Here is a 14,962-nt window from a genome sequence, read left to right as displayed (position 1 = left end):
AGGTGGGTTTTGTCTCCAGAGTAGGAGACTCCACAACCCGCCTGGGCAGCCTGTTCCAGTGCTCTGTTACCTTCACTGTGAAGAAGTTTCTTCTCAAATTTAAATGGAACCTCCTGTGTTCCAGTTTGTACCCACCGCCCCTTGTCCTATCATTGGTTGTCACCGAGAAGAGCTCAGCTCCATCCTCGTGACACTCACGCTTTACGTATTTATAAACATCAATGAGGTCACCCCTCAGTCTCCTCCAGGCTAAAGAGACCCAGCTCCCTCAGCCTTTCCTCATAAGGGAGATGCTCCACTCCCTTAATCATCTTCGTGGCTCTGTGCTGGCCTCTCTCAAGCAGTGTAGGTGCATCGCTAGGGAAGCCTCCGCGGCGCTCACAAGTTACAAGAGCATCCCGGACAGCTGCGCTGCCCCCACCTCTGCCGCCTGAAAACACGCCCTGCTCGGAGCGCTGACCCAGCTAATGGCAAAAGTAAGACACAAAACATATTCCCCTCCCCCACCATAACAGCGCCTGATGCATGAGCATCCCCAGCACCGCGGGGATCTCTGGGCGGACTGGAACGCTGAAACGCCGCTGAAACCGACCTGGGCTCGCCAGCGCAGGTTTCCCTGAGCCCACCAGGGTCGCGGCCGCTCCGGGCCAGCCAGGAACCGGCAGTGCGACGACCACGGCCACCCGGCCCCGCTGAGCCCCGCCCCTCCGCCCGGCCCCGCCCACAGCGCCGCCAGCCATGCCCCGGGGCGGGGATCGCCCACACACGCTTCGTGCGGCATGTCTCGTGGTCTGACGGTGCTTGCGCGGCGCTCGCGGGGCGGGGAAGATGGCGGAGCTGGAGCTGGGGCAGCACTGCGGGGTGCCGGAGTGCCGGCAGCTCGGTAAGGGAGGGCGCGCCGGGGCCCTGGCAGGGTCGCGGAGGCAGTGCCTGGTGTCCCGCGGGCCGCCACTGGGGGAGGCTGGACGGTTGGGCCGGGGGCGGCAGTGAGGGCGCTGTGAGGGGCCGGAGCCCATCAGGGCGTCCCCCATGCTGCTGCGGCCTCGCACGGTGCATCGTCAGGGCATGTCGTGTCGGTTGTGTCACCGGGTCTTTCATCCCACTGTTTTTGTATTCCTCACCTTTGCCTGCCCTCCGCGTTCTCAGGAAAAATGTTTATGGCAATGTAACCTGTTAGGAAGAGGCAGCGAAACTGCCGGCACTGAGAGCTTCCTGATGGGGGCACTCGGTCTGGTAGGTGGAGTGACTGAGATCTTCGTGACCTGAGCTGTGCGGCCCAGTTGCGTGGTGGTGCATTGAGACCAAATCTGAAGGATGGAGAACTGGAGTAATGGCCGGGAGGTGGGCATTCGCTGTCACTGGTGATGTGGCCGAGTTCAGCAGGCAGTGAAGTGGTTTTATTTGCAAGAGGTGATGCGGTACATGGGGGGATGTGCAGAGACTTACAAAGTATGTGCAGTTTAAATACACGAGGACTGTATGTGCGGTATGAAGGAGGAGGATCATCAGGACTGTCAAATGGAGGAGATGCTGGTTTTCTGGAAGGGATAGTGTCTCCAGTTGGCAATCCATATAACAAAAATGTAAAATATCCAGTGCTGAGTGGTTTCACAATAAATTTAGTATTTAGGATAAATGGTGAGTTTGACAGCTAACCAAATGTTCTAGTTTCGACATTTGATACTGAAAAAAAACAAAACTAAAGCATAATTCTGGCTTTTGCAATGTATCTAAATATAATTTACCTACTCATGTTTTTCAGTAACACTAGAGGTGTTAACAGTGTAACTGTGTTACAAAAGCCCCTTCTAGGTACTGTGTAGATGAAGTTGCTAAGTGTCCTTGTAAAGATACTGGCCCTATGACATAGGTAAGAAAAAGTTAATTGTGTAAAAGTTAAGCTAGAAACTACTAGCAAAACGACAACGATGTTGTCTAACTGAAAACAAATCTCTTTGTTTCAGATTTTCTCCCCTTTGTATGTGATGGCTGTTCAGGTGTCTTTTGGTAAGTTCATAGAGTATTCAGAGTTGAAAGGGACCTGTAAGGATCATTGAGTCCATCTCCCTGCTCCTCCTGAAACTAAACCATGTGACTAAAAGTGTCATCCACATGTTCCTTGAACTCTGACAGGCTTGGTGCTGTGACCACTTCACTGGGGAGCCTGTTCCGGTGACCAACCACCCTCTCAGTGAAGAATCTTTTTCTAATATTCAATTTGAACTTCCCCTGACATAGCTTCATTCCATTTCCTTGTGTCCTGTTGCTGAGATCACCAGCTCCTTCACTACTGCCTGCCTGGAGGAAGCTGTAGGCTGCCATGAGATCACCACCCCTCAGCACTCTCCAAGCTGAACAAACCAAGTGAGCTCAGCCTTTGCCTTTAAGGCCTTTTTTTCACTGTCTTGGTTGCCTTCCTCTGGACACACTCTCTAATAGTTTCATGTCCTTATATTGAAGCACCAAAAACTGCACACAGTACTCGAGATGGGGCCGCACCAGTGAAGCGTAGAGTGGGACAGTTGCCCCCCTCAAACAGCCAGCAGTGCTGTGCTTCATGCATCCCAGGGCATGGTTACCCCCTTCTGGCTGCCACGACACACTGTTGATTCATATTCAATTTGCCATCAACCCAGAGCCCCAGACCTCTTTTTTTCAGGGCTGCTCTCCAGCCTCTTGTCCCCTAATATGCCTGTATAACCAGGATTACCCTCCCAGGTGGAGAATCTGGCACTTGCTCTTGCTGAATTTCATACAGTGAGTGATTGCCTGGCTCTGTAGTCTATTCAGATCTCTCTGTAAGGCCTCTCTACCCTCAAGGGAGCCCGCAGTTCCGCCTACTTAATGCGTGTTTGATTTGTGCGTACAGATACTTTATAAAAACATTGAAGAACACTGGTCCTAAAATCAAGCCCTAGGGAACCCCACTGGTGACTGGTCACCAGCCTGATATAACCCCATTTGCCATAACTCTTTGAGCTCAGCCCATCAAGCAGTTGCTCATCCAACATATCATAGAAAGTCCAGCACCCAGCTAGACCAGTCCATCCAGAAGGATGCTGTGAAAGACAGTATCAAAAGCTAAAATAAAACACCACATCTACTGGCTTTCTTAGTGCAACTAGGTGGATTACCTTGTCATAAAAGGAAATTAAGTTGGTTTTCTGAAGAGATCTCAGTGTGACAGTTGTGTAGACCTGAATGTTGTGTGAAACATTCTGTAACTCAGTTCAGCTTAGTTAAAAAAAATCCTCACACTTGCCACATTCTTCTGGAGCAGCTGTTGCAGAGCTGGGAATCAGTGGGAGTATTTCTAGAATACGGGTAGATTATTTTGGAAGCCATCTAGCTTGGACCCTGTTCTGCCCTGTTTTGTTTTCCAGAGCAGGGGGAATATTTTTTATTGTTTCTTCTAATGTTCAAATCAGGCTTGTACTTTGATTTACACTTCAGATTAGCAGAGGGCAGCTAAGGTATCTCCTGATAAACTGAGGGCAGATTTCACTTTAACATATTAGAAGCTTTGAAGGGTTTTATGCTGTTGTGATTCCAAAATCCATTAAAACAGACAACCTCCAGTTGCTTTGAGCTGAACTCTTAAACATGCTAATATTCTTATTCTCTTGAAATAGTTTATCTTGGGGCACAAGTTCCAAGAGCTAAATGTACACAGTCAGGAAGAATATGATCAATCCATTCAATCTGTGAAATGCAAATAAGTTAGAACAAGTTTTGGAGAAGATTAATTATTTAACTGAAGTGTTCCATGATAAAAATTTTCATATCACTTCAATGTTTTGACATGCAGCTTTCTTTTCCTGAAATGTTGATAACAGTGTGATATTTTCTTCTTTTGCCACAAAGCCTTCAGCACAGGAGCCGGGATGCTCATGGGTGTTCTGAGGTAATCTAGTAATATATGACTACCTTAAAATTGAATTTTGTGCAACTTAACTGTTTATTTTTATTAGATAAGTACATATAGTATATAAATATTAATTATTTAACTGAGAATGTGACAAGCTGAAATAAATGAATTTTCTGCCTGTCGGAAGTAAATTGAGTTTGAGTAGGATGATGGTTCTTTTTCTAACTCCGAGCTAAACTTAACCAGGACACAATTAGAAGAGAATTGCTGGACTAGTTTTGTCCATAGCATGGAGAGCTAGCACAGTTCTTTTGGAAAGCGGGGGTGGTAACTTGGATCTGTAATATCTGTTCATTTACACATAATATTTTGTACTAATGTCTAGGTGAATATAAGAAACAGTTCTGTGAAAACAGATCAGCACAGATCTTACCCATGCTCATACAAGGGCTGCAATGGAAAAGAACTTTTGCCAGTTTTATGTCCCTGCTGTGAGAAACATTTTTGCCTAAGGTGAGTGAAACAGGGTGTTAAAGCATCAATAGTCATTCATTAGTGTATGGAAAAGGTAATACAAGTTTTACACTGTTGTTTACAGACACCGCCATCAATCAGACCATGAATGTGAGAAACTGGAGACGCCACAACCTCGGATGGTTGCCACCCAGCAGCTAGTTAAACATATTATAGGCAAGTATGGTGGGATACATACTCTACAGTTTTCTTCAGAAGGCTATTTGAGCTTGTGACCAACTCCAAGGGTTCAGGTTTGACCAAATAAGAAGAAAGGATGGGAGTTCCTTGTTTAAATAGCCATAAACTCACGTCAGCATGTGATACCATTCACCTGGACTGAGACAAGACAACAGCAGCGTATGTCTATAAGGAGCATCTTTAAAGATTAAATGAGGCTCAGGTTCCTTTAAGAACTCTTGTCTTGTTCTCATTCTATACGTACTATAATGTAATTAATTGTACTGAGCCATTATTATTTGCATATTAATTCATGTGCAAATAATGCATTGGGTGTGCTTGCCAGTCTGCTGGGATTATACCTATACAACCAAGATGGCAAAAAAAGTGAGCCTACAGTGTAATGTTTTGCAGCTTTTAAACAAGTTCTAGGACAGGAGAGAGAATGAACAGCTCTGCTTAACTGAGCAGTGTGATTATGTGTAGAAAGGATGACTTGAAACTGTTGCTGTATTAATGCTGTGGTAGTCACAGGTGTAGAAACTTAAGAACTTGTATCTATTTGGCTTTTACAACCTGTGTTCACCTCATGATAGTGTTGATCTACTTCTCAATGTGACAGTTTCAGAACTCCTTTACAATTCCAGATATTCTTGAATAGGAGTACCTGATATCATGGCCTCAGGAGGATGTGGAAGGGACATTAAAGGGATGGAGATCTGAGGCCTGACAGGTTAATTCCAATATATGTTGAGGAGACAGTCTGAATCATCACACTAAAAGGAATAATGTTCTTCTCAGATTCTAAAAAAAGTGAAGAAGCAAAAAGCAAAAAACTTAAAGGAGCAAAAAACAGTGAGACAGCAGCAAAAGTGGCATTAATGAAACTGAAAATGCATGCATGTGGGGACAAGTCCTTGCCTCAGGTCAGTCGTGTTTGTTTTCAATAATTGAATTCCCAAAGGAAAATGGCAAGTTTTCTAAATTTCTTGTTCTTCACCTAGATCTTTCACTTCAGGTTTGGATTTAATTCTTCAAACCCATGATCACTTATATTTCAGCCTGGCACGCAAAAATAATCTGACTAATATTGTGGCTATTAAATGGTGTCTGTGTAGAGTTCGGAGCAGTTGGGGTAAATTCCTTTATAGCAGAAATATATTTGCCTGCCATACGGCTGTCACCCAACACTGCAGGAACAAACAGGTTCTTTTGGGGATCCTTGGCAGGAAGACAACAGCATTAAGTTGTACTTACAATTAAGGCTTTATTATCTTAACGGACTTTGATCAGCATAGCATAGACTTTTATTATTAGAGTACCACAAATTTTTTATAATCGGAACTGTTGTAGCACAATTTTATAAGTAACATAGGACAGAATTTTACAGCACAGCTTAGCTTATGGTTCCCAGTCACCTGGACCCTTTGCAGTCAAATCTTAATACTTGGCTTGCAGTATCAATATCCCACTCATCATCTAGACTTAAAACATGTAAAAGAATGAGTTTCTCAGTCCTGGGAGGCAGCAGATGATGGTGGACGTGTCCCTGGACACTGGGAGATCAAGGGTTTTGCAGTCCAGCAGCAGTTCTGGTCCAAGTCCAACTTAGGGGTTGTAAGTGCTTCATTTTATGTGCAGTGCTTTGTGTGCTGCTGCGCTCCCTGTTCTGTGACAGGGTCATCACCACCGGGTTGGCTGGTGCTTGGGGCTTTCAAGGACGGTAGGGAGAAGAGTAGTTGGTCTGGTGCCCAGGAACCTTGAGGCTGATAGAGGGGGGGAGAAGTTGTCTGCCTGGTGTGCAAGGTCTTCACGGCCATCAGGAAGAGGGGAGAGGGAACAGATACGTGGCCATCATGGTTGCAGAGAGCATCCATTTGCTTTATAAAATAGTGTTAGTTATGCTGACCTTATTCCCAGCGGTCAGGAGCAGGGGTACCAGTCACATATGGCAAACCCATCTGAATGTTATGTGTTTCATGCTGGATACCGAGAGGTTCCTGACACAGCCAGGACACCATTTGCACAACTCTGTACCAGTCAGATTGAACCCATCTCATATAAAACTGAGATTTGTGTTCTGCAAAGAGTCATTCTTATTTCTGCTACTCAGATGTAGCAGACATCTCTGGATGAGGTATGAAGTGCCTGAGGTCAGCTGTTCCTGCCTTTGAGTTGGAAAAAGGTTATGACAGTTGCTTCCTGTTTCTTTTAGCCTTTAATTTATTTGATTTTTGAAGTATTTCACAGACTCCTTATGGTTTTTCACTATTGTGGCCAGCCGAACCTGGTGTTCAGGCCTTTTCCAAATATCAGGATTATGCTGAGACAAATTGATTCTTTCATCTAGGGTTTCACTTAAGATCTGTGCTTATTCATCCTCTTAAAAGGCCTGTATTAAATTACTTTTCACCACATTGTTATGTTGGAACACGACAAATTTAGGCCTCTTACATCGATTTTTATATACTGAAATAATACCGTGATAATACTGAAAACATTGTGTGATTGTCTTATTGTTAGGTGTTAGTAGAGTACGTTTAATTATAGTTTTTAAAACAACTACAGCTATTCTATCACTGAGTCCTCTTATGAGCTTCTTTGTACTTTGTCATGGTCACAAATTGGATAACTTTGCTTAGGCAGAAATCCGAACACAAAGACATGCCTGTAGCATTCTGCACAGATAGTAGCACTTTATTAAAAGTGTGCTGGAGGGAAAGTGATTAATTTCAAATATTGTGTAACATAATTTTAAAAATCCACCCTCAACATAGATTTAGGAAAATTTTAAGAGTTGCTTCCTAATTCCAAAGCCAGTAAGCTCTAAAAAGTGTAGCACAAATTACTGTATGCCAATTTCTCATACTATTCATTTTCTCATTTGGGCGTTAATTGTTTAATCATCTAGAACAGTGATATGTCTAACACTGAAAAATTAATCCTGTTACCCTTCAGCACTTCTCTCTATTTAAATTGCTTCTTGGACTCCTTTTAGCAGTTTTCTGCCCACCTCCCGTCCAGTCTGGAGACAGACTTTTTGAGTATGAAGTTTCTGGGATGCATCTTAGACACATTAGTTCTCTCATCGCTATAGGGAGAAGATTGACACATTTGTCTTGGAGGTGCATGGAAAATTGACAGGTGCCAATAAGCACAAGCTGCAACATGTGAAATTCTAATTGGATAACAGGAACAAAAATCACAGTGAGCGTGGTCAGACTTTTGAACAATGTGCTCTGAAAATTTGTGGAATCTACATCTTTGAGATATTCAAAACTTGACTGAACTTGATTTGAAGCAATCTGATCTACCTTTATAGTTAGGTCCAGCTTTAAAATTCCACCTGCTTTGAGAATGGTTTTGGACCACATGACACCAAAGGTCCTTCCTGACCTTTCTTATTCTACAGATCAGTAAAATCAGGCTATCTTAGAAATACCTTTTCTCTGACCTCTTTGAGATTAGATTTCTGCAAATGATTACTTCTTTTGGTGTCAGACTTATGTGTTACCCTTCTTGACAATGACCAGGTTAAAACAGGAGGGCCATGCTTGCAAAATCGTGTTAATTGTTGTGTTCCTGACTGACCAGTATTTTCTTGGGTATGGCACAGAAATTCCAGGAGGCATATCCCATAGTTTAGGGATGCAACAGTAAAATGAGCTGTTTTGTGGAATAAGTTCCAGTGAACTGTAGGAGACTGTCTCATCCTCCGTGGAACTGGAGGAGCAACTGTAGGAAGGTGCCAGAGCACTGATGGCTGTTCAGTGATGTTAGTGTGTGTCCTAAAAGGATGGCTCTTGTGTTAGCTGTTGTACAAGTTGTGGTCACTTATATTTTAGCAAGATTTGGGTCCTGCTTCTCTTGTCCCTTTGTAATATAGTTCACCTTTGTAATATATACTACCTTTGCATTCCAGTTAGAGACATTACACTGATGCCAAGAGCCAGCACTGCTTATTTAAACACAGCTTTTTCTCCCCAGGGCAGTCATTATTGTCTAGTAAACCCAGGGCAGACACCTTTTCATGTCTGTCTATATATGACAGTCTAGCTGTGAGACTCTGGCAAAAGATGTTCTTTCCACCTTTCTGAACTTACTGTCCATTATGTAGAATCATAAAATCAGAGTGTTATTTAGGTTATAAAAGACCAAGTCCGACTGTAAACCTAGTACTGCAAAGTCTACCCCTAAACCATGTTCCTAAGCACCACATCTACATGTCTCTTAAACAGCTCCAGGGATGGTGACTCTACCACTTCCCTGGGCAGCCTGTTCCAGTGCTTCATGACCCTTTCAGTGATTACATTTTTCCCAATAGCCAATATAAACCTCCCCTGGTGCAACTTGAAGCTGTTGTGTGTGTGCTTGCAGCTGGAGGGGATTGGACTTGATCTCTGTCATTTGTCTTAAGCAGTAAAATGGGACCTTGGTCCTGCTGGACTAGGAAACAAGGTTCAGTCAGTAATTTGGGGGTTGAAGTTTAAGATTTTACTGAAAAAACTATTAGATGTGTATGACTGGAATTATGCATTTGTTCTTTGAATAATTTGTTTCTTTTTCATGTTTTCCTAGACAGAAAGAATTTACTTTCAAGTATATTTACCAAAAGGCAACAAAGAGAAAAGCAAGCCCATGTTCTTTTGCAGTAAGTGGAGTATTGGCAAAGTAGTAGATTCTGCAGCTTCCTTAGCAAGCCTTAAAAATAACAACAACAAATCAACAGCCCAGGTAAATCATTAATAATAACAAACATCTTCCAGGTTGTTGGGGTTTGGTTTTGGTTTGTTTGCTTATTTATTTGTTGGTTATTTATTGGTTATTTGGTTTGTTTATTTTATTTGGTTATATTTACCCTTTTGTTCTCCCTCACCCTGCTTCTTGCATCTCGGGCAAATCTTGATATTAAATTTTGTGCTGTTTGTCTTACAGAAATTGAGACTATGCCATACTGCCTCCGGACAAGCCTTGCCATTTGAGCACACATTGGAAACATGGCTATCTGATAAAGAATATCCATTGTACAATGGTGGAAATATAATTTTGGAGTATCTTGATAATGATGCTCTATTTATAGAAGATACAGGGTCATACTTTAGTTAATCAGTAAATTACCACAAAAGAAAAAAGATATTTTTAGAAGTGTGGTATTCAAACCAAATCCAGTTTTCTTTTAAAATCATTGGTATGCCACAATCTGTCCTCAGTTGTAAAAACAGAGTTCACATCAATTTCTCAGTTGCATGACTGACAGAAGAATTATGTTCTGAAAGGAAAATTAGTTACTATAATAACTAATATTACAGGTATTCACTTTCTGGAATAAATTATTGCTTTGTTTAGCTGTATAATGTCAATGTTTTCTTCAATATGTTTTGTAAATGATAGGAAAAGTATGTATTAAAATAAAATGTACATTTGCAGTGTTTCAGTTCTCTGAAGAAACACTTTACACTATTACAAAATCTCTTTTACATCTCCAAGAACAATTGTCTTCTGTCATTGTGTGATTAGGTGGGAGCTAAAACAAGAACTTAGTTATCATTTTTTAATTCTTGTGTAAAAGAGGAAGAAATATAAGAGAGGAAGAAATACAGTTTAACTAGAAGTATAACATTAAATGGTTTTCTGTTTCATCCTGGCATTTCCAGCCTTGGGTATCTATTGCTTCCTCTTCAGCGCTCATGGACTTCAGATGTTCTGAAGCAGTTGTTTACAGTCCTGGTTCATAAAGAAGTTACACCTCTGGTTGCATAAGTATGACCTATAGAATTAATGGCTTTCTCAGTTGTCAGTGTCTTGAAATTGTTGGTGCTTATTAAGAAGATTGTTCCGAATATCAGTAGTTGATGTGCTCCAGTTTTTTTAATATGTTTTGGCAGACTTCAAAACTGGATTGTAAATTCAAAGTGAACATAACAAGGAAGAACCACAAATTTATCTTTATCACATTACAGGTGTTTTGAATTGCTGGAACATAAAAATGTTTAATGTTTCACTCTCCTAACTGTAAGTTCTGATGTACAACCTTTATTGAACGGGCCTGTTACAATCTAAACTCATTCTGCAGTGGCCTTGAGCCTTTTTCTGTTTAAGCCAGAAGAGGAGAATGCTTTCAAGACCAATTCCTTCAATTTGCTTTCATCTATTTGCAATTATTTAGCCAATGTTCTTCAAGTGGGAGGAGCTGGGAAGGCAATTCTGTAATGATAGAAGAGACAATGTATGAATGGGTGCAAACAGAGCAGTGGAAAGCACAAGCCTAAGCTCCATGTGCAAAGCTGTATTGTGTTTTTACCACTGCATGGTCCTGTGTAGTGTGAATGAACTACTGAGGCAAACCTACTCATCTGATAGTGAATTGGCTAGCGAGGTTTTCACTTGCCATCAGCTGCAGCATGTAAGGTGTGATGCATTGCTATTGAAGTCACCTTGTGGCTTGTGATGATGGTGCAGCAGTCAGAGGGGAAGAAATCTCTGTTTCCCCCCTGACATACTGCTCGATCAGTGTTCACTCCTCTTTTGACAAGACTGAAATGAGCTCTTTTTCAGACATGGGGCATTTTTTTTCAGGCAACTAAATTAATGTGCTGTTCTCATGTTTGCAAGGGTGTTTCAGTTTGTACATGCAACATGACTGAACATACTCAGCAATGTCTGGAGGTATAACTGGGCTACAGGGTGACTATCTACGTTGTTCAAAAACATCAATGTGATGCATTTCAGGGACGTTTTCCTACCATTGAAGGACATACACAGAAGTAGGGACAAACTCTATGGGGATGGCAAGGCATGTAAGGCTAAGGAATATTGCTTGTCCTGTGAGAAATGGAGTTTTGGTTCAAAGAGCTGACCTAAGGCAGTAAGGAGTACTCAGACCTGCAAGCGGAGGTGGACACTACACCACAGTCACCTGGGAATTCTCAGATCTGGATTTGGTGGTTTGGCTGATTCAGCCACTGTGTCCACTGAGAAAAATGCTGCAGGTTTTCTTCTTCTACTACGTTCTTGCCTAAAGAGAACCATTGTCGACTGGCTATAGTGCTACATTCTGGTTCATGTGTAGCCGTTGGAAAACAGATAACAATGCCTGACATACGCATTTTAGATACAGCTGCAATTGAAAAAAAAAAAAAAAAGGACAATGTAAAAGGTACTCTCCATTGGCAGAAGAGTGATGTGGTCTTGTTCCAGAGGCTGTAAAGTGTCATAGTCTTCTGTACTACCAAGTAGTACACCTGTATCACAACTTAGAGATACCTGTAGGTTCACTATATGTTCACTAGACTTGCATAAACATCTCAGTAAGCGTGTCACGCTTGTTCTTATTTTGCTTTACAGTACTCCATACTGTACTTTTAACATGACTTGGGTATTGATAAATTATTTTACTGGATGCAGTGTGGACATTACAAAAAGGAGGGTGCTTCTGGTTTCCATAAAGGGTCTTCAGTGGCTGAATATTTTGGAAATCTTTGGTTCCTGACAGTGGGAAGTACACAGGCATTTCTTCACTTTTCCCTGACTATCTCTTCAGCTGTTTGTCATCTCCCTTTCCAGCCTAAGAGGAACAGCTCCCTTTTCCAGTTCTCTTTTCTCTTACTATTTCTTTTCTGTCTTTCCTCTGCAACTCTCTCTTCACCTTTCTTTTCATCTCAGGCTGCTGTGGTAAGGAATACGCAATCAGAGGCCAATTATTACTGTGAGACAAGTGAGTTGGGGAAGAGCCCCAAAGTGAACTCACTCCCTCTGTTGCTATTGAAGCAAGTGGAAAATGCTGCTACAGAAAAGGGTCTTTTTTTTTTTTTCAGAAAAAAATCCTCATTCTCTCCTTACTCATTTCCTATGCCCCTGATTATTCTGCCCTATCATTTGCAGGCAAAACAGTTAAAATAATATTTTTTGTGGATAGGGTGAAGATAGATGTGGGATGCAGGAAGTAAATCTTTGGGCAGATCTCAAAGATTTTCCTGGGAAGGCTGCTTTCATCAATCGCCAGTTAATGCTAAGGGCTAACAGTCTGTCAATGACAGTACAAATATGGCAACTCACAGCTGATAAAACTCCAAAAATCTTTCACATTTACTTTCATCTTATTCCAGGAATGTGTCTGGGTTTGTATGTAGAAGCTCATTCCACTCAGTCTTCAGAAACTGTGAAGCAAAGCCAAATTAAGCTAGTCTGACATAATTGAAGAGAGGTGAAAACTTGTCCCAATCAATAACTCCAGGAACAAAAGCAGAAACTTTCCCAGAGCTTCAGTATCTTGTCTAGGCAGGAGTTGCTCACATTTTAGTTGTTTAGACTCCAGCATATCTTTATGTAGCATATACAATTTTTTATTTTTCTAAAGCTTATTATCTTAGCACATTTTCACAGGGAATGTTCAACAACTGGATTGGGGGGGGGGGGGAGGGGGGAGGGGCAGGAAACCAACAAAAAAACAAAAGCAACTAAACAACCATACTTTGGAGGAGACATCTGACATTTGAAACCATTGTTAATTTTACAGGAGTGCATTTAGAAGTTGCTGAACTGTTCCAATTCGAAGTTAATAAATAAAATGTTAAACTAAGCTCTAGTAGATGCAAAGAAAATGCTTGCAAAGTTACCTGAGAGGATGAATTTGTCAAAAGAAACACATAGTGATTTTATAATAAACAGTACTTTCAGCCACACTATGAAAATAGGTGAACATCAAGCTTTTTGGTTGTTATATCTGTATAGTAATTTTAGAGAATGCACAAGGTCAAGGCTTTGCAAACATTTTACCACCAAGAATGCTCTTGGTAGCAATTCCTGTCCTTGTTACAGTTCAAATACTGTTACAAAATTGCCTGGCATATTCTTGTGATATACATAACAGAGTTCAGAAAGCGTTATATTAACATCAAGAGCTCAGTTTTGCTTGGATATGTGACTTAGATCAGCTGGGCAAAGCTGTAGCAAACAAGAAATAGTATGTCACACTAAGAAAGCGGGCAGTAATCTCGCATACTTTTATTTTCATCCTTTTGTGTGTCTGTTTCAGGAAGACAGAAAAGTATGTGCCCTGAAGTGCGATCAGTCTGGTTTGAAGAGTTTTACCAAGAGATCACCTCTGTTCCTCTTGCTTATCAGGTGTCACATATAATAAACCTCCCTGCAGATCAGTTCTCCTTATAGTAGCCTCTTACATGAAATACAAAATTTCCTTTCAACTGGAATGGAAATTATGGTTTGTGATAGGGATATTATTACACTTATGAGGAATTCCAGGCATTTCTGTTTGTTTTACTTTTGCTGATTTTAGGATTAATGCAGAATTTGAAATTCCCTTACAAAGCATGTAAAACACTTGCTATAATGTTAAGTATACTGTTAATGATGTCAAATAAGCCATTTTGCTTAATACTGGTGCAGTCCAATATAGCTTGTTCTGAGGCATATTTGGCAGCTTGCCTCAAAAAAAAACTGAATCAGAGCCAAAATGCCTCTTTCAATTGGCTGTGTGCTTTTACTGTAACCTCATACAGAATGACTTCCAAAATAATTAATAAAACCATACCTCATCATCTCTGCCGTTCTTTAAGGACTGTGAATACTTTAAAAAACAGGCTTATGTGACTACTCCTGTTTACAAAATGGGAAGGAGGAAACATGAAAAGACACAGTGACTCATCCCACGCAACAGCCCCGCTAGGAATGGAAACCATATCTCAGACGATGTGGAAAGAAGGACAAAACTACCCCTGTTTGGCCTTGAAGAAGTGCCTAGTTTTGGGTTGGACTGGCAATGGGGAAATGGGATAAGGCTGCTAATGGTGGTGGTGCAGACATTTTATGATCATTTTAAGCTATAAAGCAAACCACAACCCTTGTCCTGTCTACAGTAGATCACTATTTGGCATCTGACAGTAAATTACATCAGTTGCCATTTGTGAACACAACACCTCAGTGTTTCAGCTTTATTTGAAATAAAATAGGGTCAAGAGACGTAAGAAAAACAATGAAACTGGTATCAGTCAGTCTTGTAAGGGAAAGTTTTATTCTTTCCTTCTATATAATTTTAATTATAGCAATCTTGAAAATGCATCATTTGAACTGGAAATTGTTTTCAAAAATTTGTTTGAAAGCTAGGGCGTTTTCTGGAAAATCTGCTTACTGCATATTTTAAGAATATCAGTTGTATCTGGTTGCTGACTTGATATCATTCTCATTAGCAGAACTGTCAGCAGGAGGGGCTAGTGAGGGAGCCAAAGAGGCTGTTTCAGGGGTGTTGACAAATTTTGAGGAAAAAGTCAAGACGTAATGGAGAAGAACTGCATCTGTAAGAAATTTGCTGCTTTTACTCTTTTTAAGCACGGTGCCTGAATTGATTAAACACCATTTTACTTCTAGTGGCCTGTTGCACACACA

At 41.3% G+C, this 14,962-nt stretch overlaps 1 protein-coding gene across 2 annotated transcripts; it reads left to right on the top strand.

Moving 5' to 3' along the window:
* Positions 1-729: 729 nt before the first annotated feature.
* Positions 730-10,208, top strand: ZFAND1 (zinc finger AN1-type containing 1). 2 transcript variants are annotated; one of them, XM_065053878.1, is made up of 8 exons: positions 730-883; positions 1,965-2,007; positions 3,865-3,904; positions 4,254-4,381; positions 4,467-4,558; positions 5,363-5,487; positions 9,140-9,295; positions 9,497-10,208. In XM_065053878.1, exons 1-8 carry the CDS (start codon positions 829-831, stop codon positions 9,665-9,667), a joined length of 810 nt encoding a protein of 269 aa, XP_064909950.1. In that variant the 5' UTR covers positions 730-828; the 3' UTR covers positions 9,668-10,208. The 2 variants fall into 2 exon arrangements, with proteins under 2 accessions (XP_064909950.1, XP_064909951.1); XM_065053879.1 differs by lacking the exon at positions 5,363-5,487 and having other exon boundaries at positions 9,144-9,295; positions 9,497-10,047.
* The last annotated feature ends 4,754 nt before the right edge of the window (positions 10,209-14,962 follow it).

The sequence above is a fragment of the Columba livia genome, chromosome 2 (genome assembly GCF_036013475.1).
Source record: "Columba livia isolate bColLiv1 breed racing homer chromosome 2, bColLiv1.pat.W.v2, whole genome shotgun sequence".
In the NCBI taxonomy this organism is placed as follows: Eukaryota; Metazoa; Chordata; class Aves; order Columbiformes; family Columbidae; genus Columba; species Columba livia.
This window is presented reverse-complemented; position numbering and strand designations above follow the sequence as displayed.

What these genes read in the sequence shown, in the direction of transcription:
- ZFAND1 (XM_065053878.1), top strand. Translation starts at nt 829, where the DNA reads ATGGCGGAGCTGGAGCTGGGGCAGCACTGCGGGGTGCCGGAGTGCCGG. An exon ending in GGCTGTTCAGGTGTCTTTTG is followed by an intron (nt 2,008 to 3,864) that starts GTAAGTTCATAG and finishes TTTGCCACAAAG; the next exon opens with CCTTCAGCACAGGAGCCGGG. An exon ending in GGGACAAGTCCTTGCCTCAG is followed by an intron (nt 5,488 to 9,139) that starts GTCAGTCGTGTT and finishes ATGTTTTCCTAG; the next exon opens with ACAGAAAGAATTTACTTTCA.